The 20,336-nt window shown below is 48.4% G+C and overlaps 1 protein-coding gene across 1 annotated transcript; it reads right to left on the bottom strand.

Moving 5' to 3' along the window:
• Positions 1–207: 207 nt before the first annotated feature.
• LOC142824858 (protein maestro-like) lies at positions 208–20,223 on the bottom strand. The gene is made up of 10 exons (XM_075916647.1): positions 20,009–20,223; positions 15,824–15,961; positions 15,504–15,615; positions 9,629–9,775; positions 8,446–8,628; positions 7,406–7,561; positions 6,239–6,373; positions 3,941–4,043; positions 2,902–2,967; positions 208–807 (listed from the first exon to the last, which is right to left on the bottom strand). Exons 1-10 carry the CDS (start codon positions 20,218–20,220, stop codon positions 734–736), a joined length of 1,326 nt encoding a protein of 441 aa, XP_075772762.1. The 5' UTR covers positions 20,221–20,223; the 3' UTR covers positions 208–733.
• Between the last annotated feature and the right edge of the window lie 113 nt (positions 20,224–20,336).

Raw genomic sequence — 20,336 nt, 5'->3', positions numbered from 1 at the left:
GGCGGGTCATCCGGTCCCGGAACTGCCCCCCGATTGGTCAAAGCAGTTCACGAGGCGGTCCTACAGGGAAAAAACCCCTCCTGATTGGTGGAGGGAGGTGGGGCGAGTTCTTAGAGGGGTCACATGACCCACTTCTGGGCGGGTCATCCGGTCCCGGAATTGCCCCCCCATTGGTCAAAGCGGTTCGCGGGGCGGTCCTACGGGGAAAGCCCTTCCTGATTGGTAGAGGGAGGTGGGGCAAGTCCTTAGAGGGGTCACATGACACCCCTTACTTCCGGTCACCTGCCCCTCTTGACCCCGGATGTATTACCCCCAAGGGCGGGACTTCCGGTGACAGGGGACGGGCCTAACGGGGGTCACATGACATCCTTTTTACTTCCGGTCACCTGTCCCTCTCGACCCGGATGTACTACCCTCCAGGGGCGGGACTGCCGGTGACAAGGGAGAAGGGACTTCCGGGGAGTCGGGGGGGGGGGGACTTCCGGATTCAGGGGGCGGAGCTAATGTTTGATTGATGGTAGGGCCCTTATACTACTCCCTTACCCCATAGAGAGCTAGCAGATATATCGTTCAGTCACTGTAGCTGGCCGCATACCACCAAGCTGAAACAGAAGCTGGCACAGACAGAGCACATTGTTCTCCAGCAATCCCCAGTGAAGCAATTGATGTGACAAGGTAGCAGGAGCTCTTCGTTCTATTTGTCTGTGCTTCAGTCCCCGAGCACTCATCCAGGTCAGATGTCTCTTAGGACCTGAGTTGCCACCAGCTGGACAATGGGACTTGGGTCATTCTGTAGGACCTGGAGAGCTGGAATTACAGAGAATATGACTCACTTTTCATATAGTCACCTATGCCTGCAGTAGCTGGAGATTTAGTACCAGTGAGTACCAAGCTACAGCAGCTCTCTGTCCAAACAAAGCTTTAGGTTCCTCCATTGGGATCCTTCCAAGCTCCAAACTGAGATGGAGGAGGGGGGAGAGGGGAGACCCTGACCCTACCAGAAACTCATCCAATTGGAAGGTGCTCCATTGACTCAATAGCTTCTGCTTTTAAGTTATTTTACATCTCCTGACAGAAATAAATCTGATGGTGTGGAGTTTGGGGTAGCAAAAAGTGGCTCCCAGGGAGCCGATGGAGCCCAAAGAGTGGATCACACAGGTTGGGAAGAGGCATTGCCAGGATAGCCAGGAGATGCACTGACTTATATCACACTGGCTGCAGTTTCCTCCAGGTACGTCTACACCACAAAGTTAATTCAAAATAACAGCTGTTATTTTGAATTAACTTTAATAGCATCTATACATGCAAACCGCTATTTCGAAATTAATTCGAAATAGCAGAGCGCTTAATTCAAATTTGGTAAACCTCATTCTACGAGGAGTAACACCAAATTTGAAATAGCTATTTCAAATTAAGTGCTGTGTAGACAATTAATTCAAAATAGGGGGCCTCCAGCCCTTCCCAGGGAGCCCTGGTGGCCACTCTGGGCACAACCAGGAAAACTTCCTCTCCTCTCCCCCTGGCCCCAGAGCCATTAAAGGAATAGACCCTGGCCCGTGCCAGATCCAAGCCTACCAGCCAAGAGCCAGCAGTGGCCACCGGGGCCCCTGAGCCAGTAGCCACAAAACGTGAGCCAGCAAGGCACTGGCAGCCAACCCTCCACTGCTCCTCAGGAGCAGTCTGCCAGCACCCAGGAGCCTGACAGGGGCTGGAGAAGGCGGGTGCCTTCCTGGTCCAGGGTGGAGATCATGGACCTTATTCAGGTTTGGGAGGGATGCCCCAGCATCCATGATCTCCGCACTAGACAGAGGAACACGGCCGTCAATGGCAGGATAGCTGCCAGCCTGGCCACCAAAGGCCACATGCGAACCCAGGAGCAGGTTTGCATGACAATCAAGTTGGTGCGGTGAGACCCCCAACCTTGGGCCCTGATCTTCCCTTCTCCTTTCTTCCCTTTGCTTCTCCCTTCCAACTTCCTCCTCCCAGGTTTCACCCTCCCCTCTCCCACCCACTCTATTCCTCTCTCCCACCTCCTTTTCCCAGTCTCCCCAGAGGTTCACCCTGTTGTTCAATAAACCCAGTTTCTATTTTTGAACATACATGTCTTTTATTTGACATCAGGAAGGGAGGCTAGGGAGGAGTAAGTAGATGGACGTGAGGGAGGAATGGGGCACGAGCCCCCGGTGGGGAGGACCGGGGTGGCTCTGAGGGCTCCTCGGGGTGGACACTCTCCTGCAGGGCCTCCTGGATCCTGACAGCCCCCCGATGGACTCCCCGGACGGTAGCCTGCAGCAAGTGCAGCTGGGCTGATGGCAACAACCCTACGAGACGCACCGGTGTGCCCAGGGGCAGCTCTGGCTCCATGTGGCCGAGTGCTGTGGTGTCCCGAGTGCAGGCACTCAGGGCACTCCAAGACAGGACTGCTTTGCTGTCCCTCATCGGGGTAGACAAGCGAGCGGGGAACCCAAGAACTGTCTGTTCGGGGTGGGGGTAGGGTCCCGTGAAGCACGGAGCTCAGTTAGCCTGAGGCAGCAGCCCCACACACTATGTCCTAACCCGATGCCCTGCCAGCACTGGTTCCGGCCAGCCTGAACTTCGGTTCAGGGTCCACTCAGTGTAGACACGCTATTTCAAAATAACAAAATGCTATTTTGAAATAGGTTTTGTGTATAGATGCATAATTCGAATTAGCTTATTTCAAATTAACTATTTCGAATTAAGTTAACTTGAATTAACGCTGTAGTGTAGACGTACCTCTTTCAGAGCAGACTAAAGCTGAATCTGTCCTTTGATGTGTGGCTGATGCACTTCACACCTGTGGTATCAGTTACTGCTTGCTTGTCAGCTAAATTTCTTTATAACTCACTAATGAATAGGATTTCACCTGTATTTGTTACTTACAGGTCAACAGATGTTCCATGTCCAGCCATTTCATATTCTTGGTGTCCGTATGTTCCAGGATGATGCCTAAATAAGCAGTGTAAAATAAACATCAATAAAAAACCTTCTCTTGTTAAGTGCAAGGTGATAACATTGGCCCTTTGGCTTCTATTGTGAGTCTAAGGTGAGCTGTAGGCAAGACAATACTAGAAAAGTTTAGCGTCCACACTGAAGAGAATAAGAGAAAAAAATTAAGAATGTTTACATAAAACCTCATTTGCTTTAAACAATCTATGTTCCTCTTGCCACTGCTGTCAGTTATTGGAGATATACTAGGATAGTGTATTAATCTAGTGGTGTGAACAAAGGGGCTGGGGCCAGGAATAAGTGCGTACTAAGCAAGGATCTCACCTGGATAAATTAATTAGGCCACACTGCTTGCCTGGCTTGCATGGGTGTGCTAAGGAAAGGATGGCACAGGGCCAAAGGGGAGGAATCTAGTGCTTCCTGGGCAAGGCAATCAGGAACCTGCAACAGCAGGCACTGTGTGGCGGTGGGCTGCCTACCTCCCAGTGATGAAGCACCAGTAAGGAACAGTGAACAACACTGAGCTTAGGTCTATAGTTTGAGTCCACACTAACTCTGACTACTAAAAATAGAGTGCAGGTAAGATGACAGAAGCAGTCGGAGGAGCTAGCCACCTTGAGAACAGACTTTTGGGTTTGGATGGGATCATCCTTGGAATAGTTAACCCCTCCTGCTACTCCTGCCACAGCTACTCTATTTTTAGCACACTAGTTTGATCGGAGAATAAACATACCCTACGTGACAGTGTGCCAGCCTCTGCTACTAAATGACTGCGCCATCTCAAAGCATTCAATTGCAAATTACAAATTCCTCCTAACACCACACTGAAGAAGTAGGAGAACATTAACATCTCCATTTATGCATGAGAAGTCACAGCACGGAGAGATTAATAGTAGCTCAGTGCTGCACACAGGGACTTTTTCTGTCTACCTCAAAGGGAATACTAAAAGGGACACGGCACACTTTCTCTCACCAGCTAACTTGGCTGCAGCTGCCCGGATCTCTTCCCAGCTGCTGCGGAAGTATCTGATGGTGCTTTTGTAAAAGTTCTCCAGTAGCTCAGCCTTCTCTTTGGCCTAGAGAAAATCAGGGACACATGAGCTCTCTCTGGCTAGAAATGCCCTTTGACTGCCAACACATGCCTTTACAAACCACAAGTAAACAGTCTGTGTTCCTCTTGCCACTGCTGTCAGTTATTGGATTCACTCAGACTTTTTTTTTAATTTAAACAAGTAAATAGAAGAAACGACAGGAGGCTGTGTAGAAGTGGGGAAAGTGGGAATCTATGGCAGATTTACATTCCTCTCACCCTCAGTCCTGTATCCCACTCTAATAGGGTACGTCTACACTCCAATGTTAATTCGAACTAACTTAGTTCGAATTACTTAATTCGAACTAAGCTAATTCAAACTAACGGATCTAGACTAAAAAACTAGTTCGAATTAGCATTTTACTAATTCGAACTAGCATGTCCACATTAAGTGGACCCTGAACCGGGCTTAAGGATGGCCGGAAGCAGTGCCGGCAGGGCATCAGAGGAGGACTTAGAGTGTGGAGATGCTGTCTCAGGCTAGCCGAGGGCTGTGCTTAAAGGGTCCCAACCCCCACCCCGGACAGACAGTTCTCAGGGGTGCCCCGCTTGCAAAGCAGTCTTGGCTTGGAGTGCCCGGAGTACCCACACTGGGCACATCACAGCACTTGGCCATCAGACCGGCTGCACTTGCCGCAGCCTGCCATCTGGGGAGATGGGGCAATTGGGGGGCTGCAGGAGAGCTTCCACCCCAAAAGCCCGCAGAGCCAGCCCAGTCCTCCCCATCGGGGGTGCGTACCCCATTCCTCCCTCAACTCCTTCCCCTTACCCTTCCCTAGCCCCTCTTCTTGATGTACAAAATAAAGGACAATTGTGTTCAAAAATGGAATCTGTCTTTATTGAACAAAACTGGGGGAGACTGGGAAAAGGGGGTGGGAGAGGGGAGGGCAACTAAAATGATCAGGGGTTGGGAACAGGTCTCATATGAAGAGAGGCTAAAGAGACTGGGACTGTTCAGCTTAGAAAAGAGGAGACGGAGGGGGGACAGGATAGAGGTCTCTAAAAGCAGGAGTTGGGTGGAGAGGGTGCATACAGAAAAGTTCTTCATTAGTTCCCATAAAGAAGGACTAGAGGACACCAAAGGAAAGGAATGGGTAACAGGCTTCAAACTAGTAACAGAAAGTTGTTCTTCACAAAGCACAGAGTCAACCTGTGGAACTCCTTGCTGCAGGAGGCTGTGAAGGCTACAACTAGAACAGAGTTTAAAGGGAAGTGAGATCAAGCCATGGAGGTTGGGTCCATGGAGTGGTATTAGCCAGGGGGTAGGAGAGGTGTCCCTGCCCAAAGTTTGTGGAAGGCTGGAGAGGGATGGCACGAGACAAATGGCTTGGTCACTGTTTTCGGTCCATCCCCTCCAGGGTCCCTAGGGTTGGCCGCTGTCGGCAGACAGGCTACGGGATAGATGAACCTTTGGTCTGACCCAGGATGGCCATTGTATGCTCAGGGCTCAGGGTCGTGGGGTCTCAGTGGACCACCTTGATTTTCATGCACTCCTGCTCCTGGGTGGCCAGGCTGGCAGCTCTCCTGCCCTAGCCGGCCACCTTCCTGTGCCTAGTGCGGAGATCGTGGACGAGGTCCACGATGTCCGCACTAGCCCAGGAGGGAGCCCGCCTTTTGCGGTCCCGGGCAAGCTCCCAGGACCCGCCAGCCTGGTCCCGGGAAGAGGGGGAGGGCTGGGGGGCATCGGGTGGGTGGCTCGATCCGCACCAGGTGCAGGATCTGCTGTCTGGGTGCTGGCAGGCTTGCACCTGGCACGGGCACCGTAGCCATCCCATGCCCCTTTAAGGGGTCCGGGGCCGGGAGGGGGGCATAGAGTTTCCCTGGTGTTGGCCGGAGTGGCCACCAGGGAAACCTGGGGAGGGCTAGCCTCCCACTAGTTCGCATTAAGGGGCTACACAGCCCTTAATTCGAACTAGTAAGTTTGAACTAGGCTTAATCCTCGTGGAATGAGGATTACCTAGTTCGAACTAAGCGCTCCGCTAGTTCGAATTAAATTCAAACTAACGGAGCGCTAGTGTAGCGCCTATGAAAGTTAGTTCGAACTAACGTCCGTTAGTTCAAACTAACTTTGTAGCGTAGACATACCCATAGATACTTACATTGCCCATCACACATTCCCCCTGCTTCTACATCACAAGCCTATGCTGTCAATAATCTCATATAATTCTATAGGTCACTCACAAGGTGTCTGCAGATATCCATCTGGAGCTCCTCAGGGTTCAGCTCGGTTCTCCAACTAAGATGCTCATTAAGTATAGTTTGGAGCCTCTTCAGTCCCAAAAATGGGGCACAGAGATGAAATGTAGCTCTGCACTCCTGAAAAAGAGGGTTGCACCAGTGAATTGTTCCATAACACGTATTGTGCTCATTCAAATGGAACTCATGTCCTTGACTGCTCATCTACCCCAAGAATAAAAGGGATTCCCCTGAAGTAATAGACAGAAAATATGCCAGCATGACTTTAATAGGGGGAAAGGGATTCTACTTCTGGAGTATTGCATCCAATTCTGGGCACCCCATTACTTAAAAAATGTTGATACATTGGAGAAAGTCCAACGGAGGGCAACAAAAATGATTAGGAGGCTGGAACACATGATTTACAAGGAGAGGCTGAGGGATTTGGGATAATTTAGTCTTCAGAAGAGAAGAGTGAGGGGAGCTTTGATAGAAGGCTTTAACTACCTGAAGGGGGATTTCAAAGAGGATGGAGAGAGGCTGTTCTCAGTGGTACTAGATGACTGAATGAGGAGCAATGGTCTCAAGTTACAGTGGGGGAGGTCTAGGTTGGATAGTCGGAAAAACTATTTTACTAGGAAGGTGGTGAAGCACTGGAATGGGTTACCTAGGGAGGCAACGGAACCTCTAAATCTAGAGTTTTCAAGTCCTAGCTTGACAAAGCCCTGGCTGGGATTGTTTAGTTGTGGCTGGTCCTGTTTTGGGCAGGAGGTTGGACTCAGTGACCTCCTGAGGTCTCCTCCAAACCTATGGTTCTATGATTTTATAATACTGAAAACTGGAGATAGCAGCAATGTTTTTTCAGAACAGATGTAGCTATGAAAGCTGCTTCACTAGGCATAGCTGTGATCTTTCCTCTGTTGTGGGGAGGCAGGAACGTGGGGTGCAGAGATAGGCAGGAATGAACTCTTGGGATCAGACCCATGACCTATCCTGAACTCCAGTGAGACAACCCTGGCTGCTAAGGACCAGCCTGTCTGGGATTGACTCAAAAGGAGGGCAATGAACTGAGGGAAGAATTTAGGTCTCCACTGCAGGAAGGAATAGCAGAGCTCCCCTGGCAACAGGAGGAAGATTCTTTTTGCTTAGTATTTAAGTCACTGTCATTCTTACCATTGAAACTTCAGGGCTTGGATCTTGCAGGTGCAGCAGAAGCGTGACCCAGCTCTGTCTAACCTGCTTGGCAAAATAGTCCTTCCATTTTCTCTTTGCAGAGCCGGCCAGGATACCAAACAGGACAAAGGCCAATGCACGAAGAGTGTTGTCCTTCTATAGCCAAGAAAGCCACACAGGTTGGTAACGAAGAGATAACCACATCATGTATCTAGCACAGCTGTCTCTTCTACATTAGAGTAGAGTGATTCCAACTACAGAAGTTTAGAAGAACTGGAATTAATCAAGTTTGGGCCAAATGTGTTGATTCTTCAAAATACTTTGAAGACAGTTCAATTTTGACAAAATTCTTCCAGAAGCCAAGTAGGGGTACTTGGTCAGCTTCTTGGTGACCCATCTAGCAGGCTAACTGAGATCTTGGGCTTCCTGGCCCTCACCTTCAGAACAGCCTGTTTGGCAGGCTGACAAGGAGCCAGGAAATGTGTACCCTGGCACCTCTAATTCCCAGTGCTTCCAGGTTCCCTGTCTCCAGCATAGTCTGCCAGTAGACTGCCCTCAGGCAAGGCTCCCAGTAGAGCTGGGTTGAGAATAGTATTACTGTTTCACAAAGAGATTTGAAATTTGGGCTGGGGGGTGTGTCCCCCAAATAGGAACAAAACCAAAATTTGAAATCTCAAACTTCTCTGCAAAATGGAATAATTTCAACCAGGTGACATAAAAATCGTATGGAGCAGGCCCAAAACAGTCCATTACACCCTGTATGCCCATTTTCCTTGTTATGCAGCTACCTAATCTAGTATTCATACTTCCTTTGCCATTCTCATTGGAAATAAAGATGAACAGAAGGGTGAGACTGAAGGAGCAGGGATGGCATCCTCATTTTCTTAATTCTCTGCTCCGCCATAAAACACATCTCTTCCCTAAGGCCTAAAATCACTTCATTCTGACATGAACAATGCCCAGTGAGGACACATCATGCATTGTAAATGGAGCCTCATCAATGTCAGCTGAACTGGGGTTGAAGGCTTCTGTTCACGTACATTATCGAAGTACTTCCGGATCTGTATGGTGAGGTCTCTGAAGGAAGAACCTATGTCCTTCCCTTTCAGCTCCTTCAGGACTTTGGCCAGTGCCTTCATGCATTCGATAATGATTTCAAAACTGAAAGTCTCTTCTAAAGTCCTGATCAGTGTCTCCAGAAGAAACTTCTTGTACTTTTTCACCTGTTCAGACATATGACATTAAAAAACACTTTCCACTAACCACATTTCTAATATGTTTTTTTAGCAATTATGAAGCAGTGGGAATTTCATCTGCCCCCTAGTGACCTATAGCTATATTTTACATCAGGTACTAGCTACAATAAGCCAAACTCTGTGCCATATTACACCTATGTAATCCTATTAGATTTCTAATTACTTAGATTTGAAGGCCAAAAGGGACCATTGTGACCTCCTTCACAACACAGAACCTCCCCAAAATAATGTCTGTTTGACTAGAGCACCTCTTTTAGAAAAACAGCCCATCTTGTTTTTAAAGTTGCTACTGATAGAGAACCCACCACAACCCTTGGTAAATGGTTCCAATGATTAAAATTACCATTAAAATGTATGCCTTACTATCAGTCTGAATTAGTTTAGCTTCATTCCTCCCCCCCCCCCCCCCCCATTGAATCTAAAGGCACATTTTCTAGCCCTTTGAAAATTCTTGTGACTCTTCTCCAATTTATCAGCATCCTTCTTGAATTGCAGGCATGATCTTGACATAGTATTCTAACAGTTCTCACACCAGTGCCATAAGCAGAGGTAAAATAACTTCTTTATTCTTATTCAGAATCCCTCTGTCTATGCCTCCGAGGATCACCTCAGCTCTTTTGGTCACAGCTTTGTACTGGGCGCTTACGTTCAGCTGATTATCTATCATGATTTGAGTTTTTTAGTGTCTCTGTTTCCTGGAATAGAATCTCTCATCTTGGAAGTATGGCCTACACTCTTCATTCCTAGGAGTATACATTTACATATGATCATATTAAGTACATATTGTTTCCTTATGCCCAGCTTACCAAGGGAACCAACCTGCTGTGTATTGACTGCAAAGAGGTTACAGGGGTATGAGAGAGCAGAAGTTGGCCTAGTGCATTGTGCATGGCCTCTGTAAATCCTGAGCAATTGTTTCCTTTAGTTTCTCTAGTTATGCTGCATTGTATTCAGTATTCTATCTTACCTTCTCAGGTGCCCCATAGACTACATTTCCCAGGCCTCTTACAGCCATTCGACGGACAATCCAGTAGTTGTCCTCTAACCTTTCTTCTAAGATGTGTAAGACAGACTTAAGCAACTTCTTCTCCCTGAGTATGGGATCAGTCATTAGCTGAAATAAAATCAACATGTCCATTAGCTCTAATATGTTCATTAAGATAGCGAATATAATTTGAGGAGACACGTAATACACTGTAATTTATTATTCTATATGAATGAGTACTGTGTTAAAAACATGGATTTTTCCTTTTAGGCACTATAATGGGTGATTGCTCATCCCTTGAGAGCCTCTCAGTGACTGCATTTGATACCACAGTCCTTTTCTCGCCCAGGTGCATCCTGCCAGTCGATCTTAGTGAGTCTTCCATGGCTCAGCCCTCTGGCCAAGTCCCAAAGTCCAAACAAATGCCTTTTAGGTCCTGTTGCCCTCACTAGGGTCTTCAGCCCCAACTCTGGACCCTTTATATTCTGTTCTTTGTTCAACCTCTCCATAAGCCCTGTCCCCTTCATCGGGTTTATGCCACTGGGGAACCTGGGCCTGCCCACTACTCTTGGTTCCAACCTAGAAATAGCAGCGAGTCATTGCTTCATTTCAGTTCATTGCTACTTTTTCCTTGGGTTCTTCCTATGGGGCCACTTTCAGTTTCTCCCTCAAATTATATGTTTAAGGCTCGTAAGGACTCTCTCTCTGCAAATTCAGCTTCAGAAAATGCTGCCTGAAATAAACCCCTGTGAATTGGTTTGGCCAGAGAATAGCATCCTTTCTTGGCCCTCCACTTCCTGAAAGAAACTGACCTAATAAAGCCCTGTAGCTCCATATATCTGAGCCAGCTGGGCTCTGATTGGCAGCTTTCATGAGGCCTCTCTAGGCAGACCTTGAAAACCCACGTTTGTGACTCCTTTCCTAGGTGGGGTGTAGAAAGATTTTGGGGCACAAACAGATTCCTAGAACCACCAGATGAGCCTCTAAAATAGCGACTTAGCGTAAATGTGAAATATGACACAGACGTTATAGCAAGGCTGTGGAGAGGGAGGATGCTCCAGTAGTTAGCAGCCTAGGACTTAGGAGGTTCCAGTTCAATTTCCTGCACCCTCAAAGACTTCCTAGATGATGTTGGGCAAGTCACTTAGGCCTTCTGTGCATCAGTTTCCTCTTTGCAAAATGGGACTAATAGTGTTTCCCTGCCTCACAGGGGTATTGTAGGGATACATACTTTTAAAGAGTTTTGAGGCACTCAGATACTACATTATCATTTTGAAGTACTCAGATAATACAAGTTTCTAAAAGGATGTTTTAAGGAAGATGGAGAAAAATTGTTCTCCTTGGCCTCTAAGGATAGGATAAGAAGCAATGAGCTTAAATTACATCAAGGGAGGTTTAGGTTGGACAGCAGGAAAAACGTCCTGCCTGTCAGGGTGGTTAAACCCTGCAATAAATTGCCTCAGGAGGTTGTGGAATCTGCATCACTAGAAATATTTAAGAGCAGGTTAGACAAACACCTGTCAGGGATGATCTAGACTGTGCTTGGTCCTGCCGTGATGGCTGGGGATTGGACTCGAAGACCTCTCAAGATCCCTTCCAGTTCGAATGTTCTATGAATCTATTATTCTACATTAATGAGAATCTAAGATAGATGTTAATGTATTTGTATGTTGCTTATTTTATAGTATTAGGACACTAGATTCATTTAGAAGATTTGCTGAGCTAGACCAAAATCAGGAGCTGTTGGTTAGTATTAGCCCTAGGAATTGTCAGAAAAGGTCTAGTAACTCAAATTCTATGGCTACATCTACATTGGCATGATTTTGCGCAAAAGCAGCTGCCTGTCTACACTGGCGGGGAGTTCTTGCGCAAGAACACTGACATTCTAATGTCTAAAATCAGTGCTTCTTGCGCAAAAACTATGATGCTCCTGCTCAGGAAAAAGCCCTCCTGTGCAACTGTTCTTGCGCAAGAGGCCAGTGTAGACAGGCCACATTAATTTCTTGTGCAAGAAAGCCCAATGGCTAAAATGGCCATCGGAGCTTTCTTGCGCAAGAGAGCGTCTACACTGGCACGGATGATTTTGCACAAAAGCGCCTCTTAGCGCAACAGCACATGCCAGTGTAGACGCTCTCTTGCGCAAATATTCTAACGCAAAAACTCTCACGTTAAAAGTATGGGTATGTCTACACTACAAAGTTAATTCGAACTAACAGCCGTTAGTTCGAATTAACTTTAATAGCGGCTATACATACAAACTGCTAGTTCGAATTTCAATCGAACTAGCGGAGCGCTTAATTCGAACTAGGTAAACCTCATTCTACGAGGAGTAACGCCTCGTTCGAATTAAGTAGTTCAAATTAAGGGCTGTGTAGCCACTTAATTCGAACTAGTTGGAGGCTAACCCTAATCAGGTTGCCCTGATGGCCACTCTGGGCCAAACCAGGGAAACTTTTCTGCCCCTCTCTCAGCCCCAGAGCCCTTAAAGGGGCACGGTTTGGCTACAGTGCCTGTGCCAGTTGCAAGCCTGCCAGCACCCAGCCAGCAGACCCTGCACCTGGCATGGCATGAGCCAGCCACCCGCTGCCACCCAGCCCTCCGCCTCTTCCCAGGACCAGGTTGGCGGCTCCTAGGAGCCTGCCCAGGGCCACAAGAGGCAGGCGCCCGCGTGGTCTAGTGCGGAGATCGTGGACATTATCGAGGTTTGGGGGGGAGGCCTCCAGCGTCCACGACCTCCACACTAGGCACAGGAATGCAGCCGTCTAGGGCAGGATAGCTGCCAGCCTGGCCACCAAAGGCCACATCCAAATCCAGGAGCAGGTTTGCATGAAAATCAAGTTGTTCCAGTGAGACCCCCGACCCTGAGCCCTGCGCTTAGAACATAAGAACATAAGAATGGCCGTACTGAGTCAGACCAAAGGTCCATCTAGTCCAGTAGCCTGTCTGCCGACAGCGGCCAACACCAGGTACCCCAGAGGGGATGGACCGAAGACAATGACCAAGCGATTTGTCTCGTGCCATCCATCTTCAGCCTTCCACAAACAGAGGCCAGGGACACCATTCCTACCCCCTGGCTAATAGCACTCCACGGACCCAACCTCCATGAATTTATCTAACTTCTCTTTAAACTCTGTTATAGTTCTAGGCTTCACAGCCTCCTGTGGCAAGGAGTTCCACAGGTTGACTATAAGAAGAACTTTGTGTGAAGAAGAACTTTCTTTTATTAGTTTTAAACCTGATGTCCATTCATTTCATTTGGTGTCCTCTAGTCCTTATATTATGGGAACTAATGAAGAACTTTTCTTTATGCACCCTCTCCACACCACTCATGATTTTATAGACCTCTATCATATCCCCCCTCAGTCTCCTCTTTTCTAAGCTGAAAAGTCCCAGTCTCTTTAGCCTCTCTTCATATGGGACCTGTTCCAAACCCCTAATCATTGTACTTGCCCTTTTCTGAACCCTTTCCAAGGCCATATCTTTTTTGAGGTGAGAAGACCACATCTGTACACAGTTCTGAAGATATGGCGTACCATAGTTTTATACTTCCCCTCCTCCTTCTTCCCCTGGCTTCCCCCTTCCAGCTCCCTCCTCCCAGGTTTCCACCTCCCCTCTCCCACCCTCTTTCTTCCCCTCTCCCACCTCCTTTTCCCAGTCCCCCAGAGGTTAACTCACCCCCCCCCCCCCGCCTCCAGTTTTGTTAAATAAAGAGGGTATGTCTACACTACAAAGTTAGTTCGAACTAACGGACGTTAGTTCGAACTAACTTTAATAGGTGCTACACTAGCGCTCCGCTAGTTCGAATTTGAATCGAACTAGCGGAGCGCTTAGTTCGAACTAGGTAAACCTCATTTTACGAGGACTAACGCCTAGTTCGAACTAGCTAGTTCGAACTAAGGGCTGTGTAGCCCTTTAGTTCGAACTAGTGGGAGGCTAGCCCTCCCCAGGTTTCCCTGGTGGCCACTCTGGCCAACACCAGGGAAACTCTATGCCCCCCTCCCAGCCTCGGCCCCCTTAAAGGGGCACGGGCTGGCTACGGTGCCCGTGCCAGGTGCAAGCCTGCCAGCACCCAGCTAGCAGACCCTGCACCTGGCACGGCACAGAGCCACCCACCCGATGTCCCCCAGCCCACCCCCTCTTGCCGGGACCAGGCTGGCGGCTCCTGGGAGCATGCCCTGGACCGCAAGAGGCGGGCACCTTCCTGGGCTAGTGCGGACATCGTGGACCTCGTCCACGATCTCCGCACTAGGCACAGGAAAGTGGCCGTCTAGGGCAGGAGAGCTGCCAGTCTGGCCACCCAGGAGCAGGTGTGCATGAAAATCAAGGGGGTCCACTGAGACCCCCGACACTGAGCCCTGAGCTTACAATGGCCGTTCTGGGTCAGACCAAAGGTCCATCTAGCCCAGTAGCCTGTCTGCCAACAGCGGCCAACCCTAGGGACCCTGGAGGGGATGGACCGAAGACAGTGACCAAGCCATTTGTCTCGTGCCATCCCTCTCCAGCCTTCCACAAACTTTGGGCAGGGACACCACTCCTACCCCCTGGCTAATATCACTCCATGGACCCACCTCCATGACTTGATCTCACTTCCCTTTCAACTCTGTTCTAGTTCTAGCCTTCACAGCCTCCTGCAGCAAGGAGTTCTGCAGGTTAACTATTTGCTTTGTGAAGAACAACTTTCTCTTACTAGTTTCAAGCCTGCTACCCATTCCTTTCCTTTGGTGTCCTCTAGTCCTTCTTTATGGGAACTCAGGAAGAACTTTTCTGAATGCACCCTCTCCACCCAACTCCTGCTTTTAGAGACCTCTATCCTGTCCCCGCTCCGTCTCCTCTTTTCTAAGCTGAACAGTCCCAGTCTCTGTAGCCTTTCTTCATCTGGGACCTGTTCCCAACCCCTGATCGTGTTAGTTGCCCTCCCTTGTCCCAGCCTTTCTCTTCCCCTCTCCCACCTCCTTTTCCCAGTCTCCCCAGTTTTATTCAATAAAGACAGAGTCAATGTTGGAAGAAACGGTATCTTTATTTTGTACATCAATAAGAAGGGGGGCTAGGGAAGGGTAAGTGGAAGGAGGTGAGGGAGGAATGGGGTAACGAGCCCCCGATGGGGAGGACTGGGCTGGCTCTGCGGGCTTCTAGGGGTGGAAGCTCTCCTGCAGCCCCCCAATTGCCCCCTCTGCCCAGATGGCAGCCTGCGGCAAGTGCAGCCGGGCTGATGGCCGAGTGGTGTGATGTGCCCAGTGTGGGTACTCCGGGCAATCCAAGCCAGGACTGCTTTGCAAGTAGGGTACCCCTCAGAACTGTCTGTCCGGGGTGGGGGTCGGGACCCTTTAAGCACAGCCCTCGGCTAGCCTGAGGAAGCAGCTCCACACCTTAAGTCCTAACCTGATGCCCTGACGGCACTGGTTCTGGCCAGCCTTAACTTCGGTTCAGGGTCCACTCAATGTGGACATGCTATTTCGAATTAGCAAAATGCTAATTCGAATTAGTTTTTAGGTCTAGATGCACTCATTTGAATGAGCTTATTTCAAATTAACTAATTCGAATTAAGTTAAATTGAATTAGTGCTGTAGGTTAGACATACCTTATTTGCGCAAAATCTTGCCAATGTAGACGTAGCCTATCTATATCTTTCTCACTCTCTCTTAACCAGCAACTAGAATAGGCAGCTAGGCCAGGCTAGTATAGACCCCAAAAATAACAAAGAGAAAATGATTAAGAAAGGTGTAATGAAGTTCCTTGTGAGATTTCCTTACAAAGGACACATTCTACTATCTAAAATGAATTCCTATGAAGTGAACTGTACAACTCCTCAGAGAAAGGTAAACAACAGATAACAGCCTAATGGTGGAACTGCTCATACCTGAGCAAAGAAAGCTGTGCTGGTGCCTCGCTGATTTTCTGATGGGGAATTTACCCAGGGGAGGAGGCTCTGTATGATCTCCACTGTTATTAGTCCAGATCTTTGCAGAACACTGGAAGACAAAAGGAACCACTTATGGGGCAGACTGTGCACTTCAAAAGCTTAGCTGCTATGACCATACAACTCTAAAACCTACGCATGGAAGCTCTGTGTTTCTCACCCAGGACACCCCACACAAAGCTATACCTGAAAGTTCCCTGTCAGTCACTCTATTTGTTGCCGATCCCTGAGGATGAAATGCTGTCTCCTAGATCTCTTACCTCACCAGCAAACACACCCCCTCGTGGTGAGTCTGCGGATTTTCAAGAAGCATCCAAGTTCTCTGCTTCCAGAGTGTTCTTATCAGCTTCTCATTCACAGCCTTGAAAAGCACAGCCTCTAATGCTTCAATAGAAAGCCTGGGGGAAAAGAGGCACAGAACTGTAGTAACCAATAGAAAGGCACAGCCTAAGCAGTCAGGAAACCCCAGTTACTTGTCAGGGCTGTTGTTCATTGACAGTTCATCCATTGACAGTATCCTGGGGACCACTGTTTTTGGAAGGACTTAATTCCAGGAGGTATTTCAGTCTCATACATCTCATATTACTAGTGTTGCTATGGACAACATTTTGCAGTCACTTTCTCCTATCTGCAAGGCGTATGGGCACTAGCACAGTACAGTAATATGGAAAAAATTCACAATCAGACCCCAAAAGCTGGGACACAGAGAGATTAGTGATCACTAATGGATATTTTGGGGGCCTATCTCCAGCGAGATGTGACAGGGTGCTGAGAGCTTGTACTTGGGGTCAGCACTCTGGTAACTACTAGTACTAATTAGCTTCCCCAGAGAAAGCCTAATTGGATAGAAATGTACCTGATTGCCTGGCTAGAGTGGGGCTATAGAATCAACAAACCTATTATCCCATTAATAAGGAATCTGCCTAAAGGGACACACAGAGGAGTGTTTGAGGGAAACAGAGAGCAAAAGAGACAAATGCTAGGAGAGCCTTTCAAAGGGAGTTCTCTGAATGGAAACACTTTCCCTCCATCTGGAGGAGGGACTAGAAAGCTGAGATATAATGTAACGGTGCTATGCATGGACAGGCGGATTAAAACACTGCACATAGTCTACACATCGGTATGTACAGACAAGAAAGTCTCAACACGGGCAACGACTCCTCCGAAGTTTGGAGAGTTTTATGACAGGAAATGGAAACCAGCCACAGAAGGTAGCGTTCTGCAAAGTGGGGCCTGAAAATAACCCTGATGTAGTTTTGGCTACCCTTAAAAGAGCAGCAGGTGGACCTGCGAGACACAGAGCAATGTGTGCCCTTCAACTGACACCACACAGCAGTGCGGATGGGAGGAGCTGCTGGTGCAGGACACTGGTTCCCAGGCATGACAGGGCCATGCGCCTCTCTGTTGGTCACAATGGCTCTTGGGAGCAGAGCCCTGTGGATGTGCAGAACCCAATGTCTATCTGCAGATCTCCGTGTCCAGGGGTAGATGTTTGTATTCGCGCAGGGCTCTAACCATTTTTTGCCTGTATTCTAACTCATTATCACTGACATCTCTGTTCTTTGATAATATACCAGTTCTTGTTTTCCCTATAAATACATCTAAGTGTTGTATGTTTTCCAGAGCTGAGTTCTAAAGTATAAGTGTAAGCAGGGGCTGAACTACTGCTTGCAATCAGCCAGCGAAAAGGAGAGACTACACCACATTTTGGGGGTGGGCATGCTCACTCAAATTGTTTAGCCCTGTAAGATAATTAACTGTTGATATGTAAATACAGGCCTGTCTGATAATTAACTGCTTCATGCTGGGATGGGGAAGGAATCTGGGGTGTGGTTATATAAATCCAATTCAGCCAGGGCTCATGGAGGACTGGTTGTCAGAATGGAATGTGATGTATTGTAACTAATTTGGCTGTTGTGGGGTCACAAACCATGCTACCCCTAAATGTAGGAACTGTAAAATATGACACCAGTGCTTGCAGGAGAGACACCATCATTGTAAGGGGTCTCAGATAAACAAGCCTCCCCCTTCCAGAGCTGAGTGAACTGAGTTGGGGACAAAGGGCTTGAGCCAGCCTGCTTCATGCCTGCCAGGTGTCAGCTGTAAGGCTGGTTCAACCTGTCTCTCTCCTTCCCCCCCCCCCCCCCCCCCCGCCTTCTAAGGGTAGACCTAAAGCAGACTCCATTAGGAGTCTTTTTGTTATTCCAGTGGAAGCTGGAATCTTTTTGCCAGCCTAGGTGGTAGCTAAAGAGTTGAAATCACTAAGAGCTGAAGTCACTGGTTTGGCCTGGAGCCAGACCCATTGCGGCCAGCAGAGGGGCTGGTGGGAGAGACCAGAGGGTGGCCAGCAGGGCAGCTGGAGAGGAGCAGTGGCAGGCAGCCAGCAGAGCGGCTGGTGGAGCAGCAGACCACAAGAGCAGCACGAAGGTGGCATGGCCTCAGGCTCAATGGGTGGAGTCATCAGGGTGATGTGTCTGGGACTGTACTGACAGAGCTGTAAGTGGGGCGTTTGAAGTGGGGTATGGAGAAAGTTTGGGTAGGTGAATGGGACCCTTACATTGTTGGACTAGTGAGCCTGAGGGGCAAAGGACATTGCTCAATCCATTTGAGCTGGGATGGTTACTCGTGGGTTGGTTATGAACTCTGGCTGTGGTATTTTCCCAAGCTAATGCCATGTGACCTCTCTCTCTCTCTCTCTTTCATTAAAAGTTTCTTTTCTACACTCAGACTCTGTGCTTGCAAGTGGGGAAGCATTGCCTCTCAGAGGCGTCCAGAGGTGTGTGAATTTCCCAAGCTACTGAGTGGGGGCTCAAGACTGTTGTGTGTGAGATGGATGAAAAGGGAGTGTGTTTGTGTGTGTGGGGGGGGGGGGAGGTTATTTGTTGTGTGCTGAGCTTGTGTTTCTCTGTTTGGTTTAGTTTGGTGTTTGTTTGTTTGTTTGTTTGTTTGTTTGTTTGTTTGTTTGAAGGAGCTTCTAAAAGGTTTGAAATCTAGAAGCCTATGTTAATTGGCTGAGCCTCAGTCGGGGGAGGGGCTACCAGAGCTATATAAGCCTGTGAGTCCGCGAACAGGGAGCTTGGAGAGGGACTTTGGAGTGGGAGTTTAGAGGGCACTAGTGACTTCTGATCTTCTTTAAACCTAACTTTTATAATAATCTATATTCCAGAGATTTAATAAGCCCAGTTTTTACTTAAATTTATTCATAAAAAAATGGAGACAGAAGCCCAGCAGCAGAGTGGGGGCTATCCTGTTTATTACGTCGAGTGTAACATGTATGATTACCTGCCCTGTGGGCGAGTGGCGTATGTGTGCACCTGTTGCAAGGAGCTCCTGGCCCTCAGAGACCGAGTTCGGGCTTTGGAGGCCAGGGTGGCTGAACTGGAGGAGCTAACAGAGGTAGAGAGCTATGTTGATGAGACTTTCCAGGACACTGTAGTACTGTCCCACCTCCAGTCTGAGAGTCCCAGTGCTCTTAAGGAGGATGAAAGTCTCAAGGGAACAGAGAATTCAATGGGAGCAGAGGGAAACCATCCCGTAGTTGGGACCCTCCTTCCCGAGGATGTTGCGGTATCCTCTCGCACCAACGATACCTCTGAGGGGGAGGGAATGCCAGATGTTAGGAAGAGGCAGGTGTTAGTAGTGGGTGATTCGATCGTTAGAAACATAGATAGTTGGGTTTGTGATGACCAGGAGAACTGTATGGTCACTTGACTGCCTGGTGCAAAGGTTGCGGATCTCTCGAGGTATCTAGATAGTGCTGGGGAGGAGCCGGTGGTCGTGGTACATGTAGGTATCAATGACATAGGGAAGGGTAGGAGAGATGTCCTGGAGGCCAAATTTAGGTTGCTAGGAAAGAGACTGAAATCCAGGACCTCTATGGTGGCATTCTTGGAAATGCTTCCAGTTCCACGCGCAGGACCAGGTAGGCAGGCAAAGCTTCAGAGTCTCAATGCGTGGATGAGACGATGGTGTAGGGAAGAGGGGTTTGGATTTATCAGGAACTGGGGACACTTTTGGGAGAGGGGGAGCCTATACAGGAAGGATGGGCTCCACCTAAACCAGGGTGGAACCAGACTACTGGCACTAAACATTAAAAGGCCGTAGAGCAGTTTTTAAACTAAGAGATGGGGGAACGCTGATTGGTGCGGAGATGCACGTACATCGCAGGGAGACTTCTCTTAGAGGAGAATCCGTTGATAGAGATTCTCTAAGCTGTAGTCAGAAAGAGAGGACAAAGAGACTGAGGCCTGAGGAGGCCTAGATAGTAGTGTTTGTATTGCCAGAGGTTGGTGGTTTCAGGGAACTGACCTATAGCAAGCACAAACAAGACTTTCTCATATTAAAAGCAGGTGATGGTAAGGTGCCTCATAACCCTGAGAACTCCTGGGGAGTGTCACACAAATGGACTGGGATTCTCTTTGTTTTGCTCCCTTTCTTCTAATTACCTGCAAGGGTTGCCCTCACATAGTTGTTGTCCTTTTCTGAATAACCTCCTTCGGCTGCTCATCCTGGGCAAAGGCATCTTTTGTCCTAGAGTTTGGCTGATCTGCTGCAGGAGAACAGTAAACAACTCCGGGAACAGCTCCTGCACAGTTTTGCTCAGCTGCAATGCTGACACCACTTCAAAGATGGCACATGTTGCCTGAAAGGAGAGCATGGTAAAAGAAGAGGTCTCTTCCTAACACTATCACACTCTCTCCCCTTCTGATACCTGCTGGACTAAATTCTCACTCCTGTCACTAACTTGATGAATGACCGAGAGCAATTCACTCC

The sequence above is a fragment of the Pelodiscus sinensis genome, unplaced genomic scaffold (genome assembly GCF_049634645.1).
Source record: "Pelodiscus sinensis isolate JC-2024 unplaced genomic scaffold, ASM4963464v1 ctg44, whole genome shotgun sequence".
NCBI lineage: Eukaryota > Metazoa > Chordata > Testudines > Trionychidae > Pelodiscus > Pelodiscus sinensis.
This window is presented reverse-complemented; position numbering and strand designations above follow the sequence as displayed.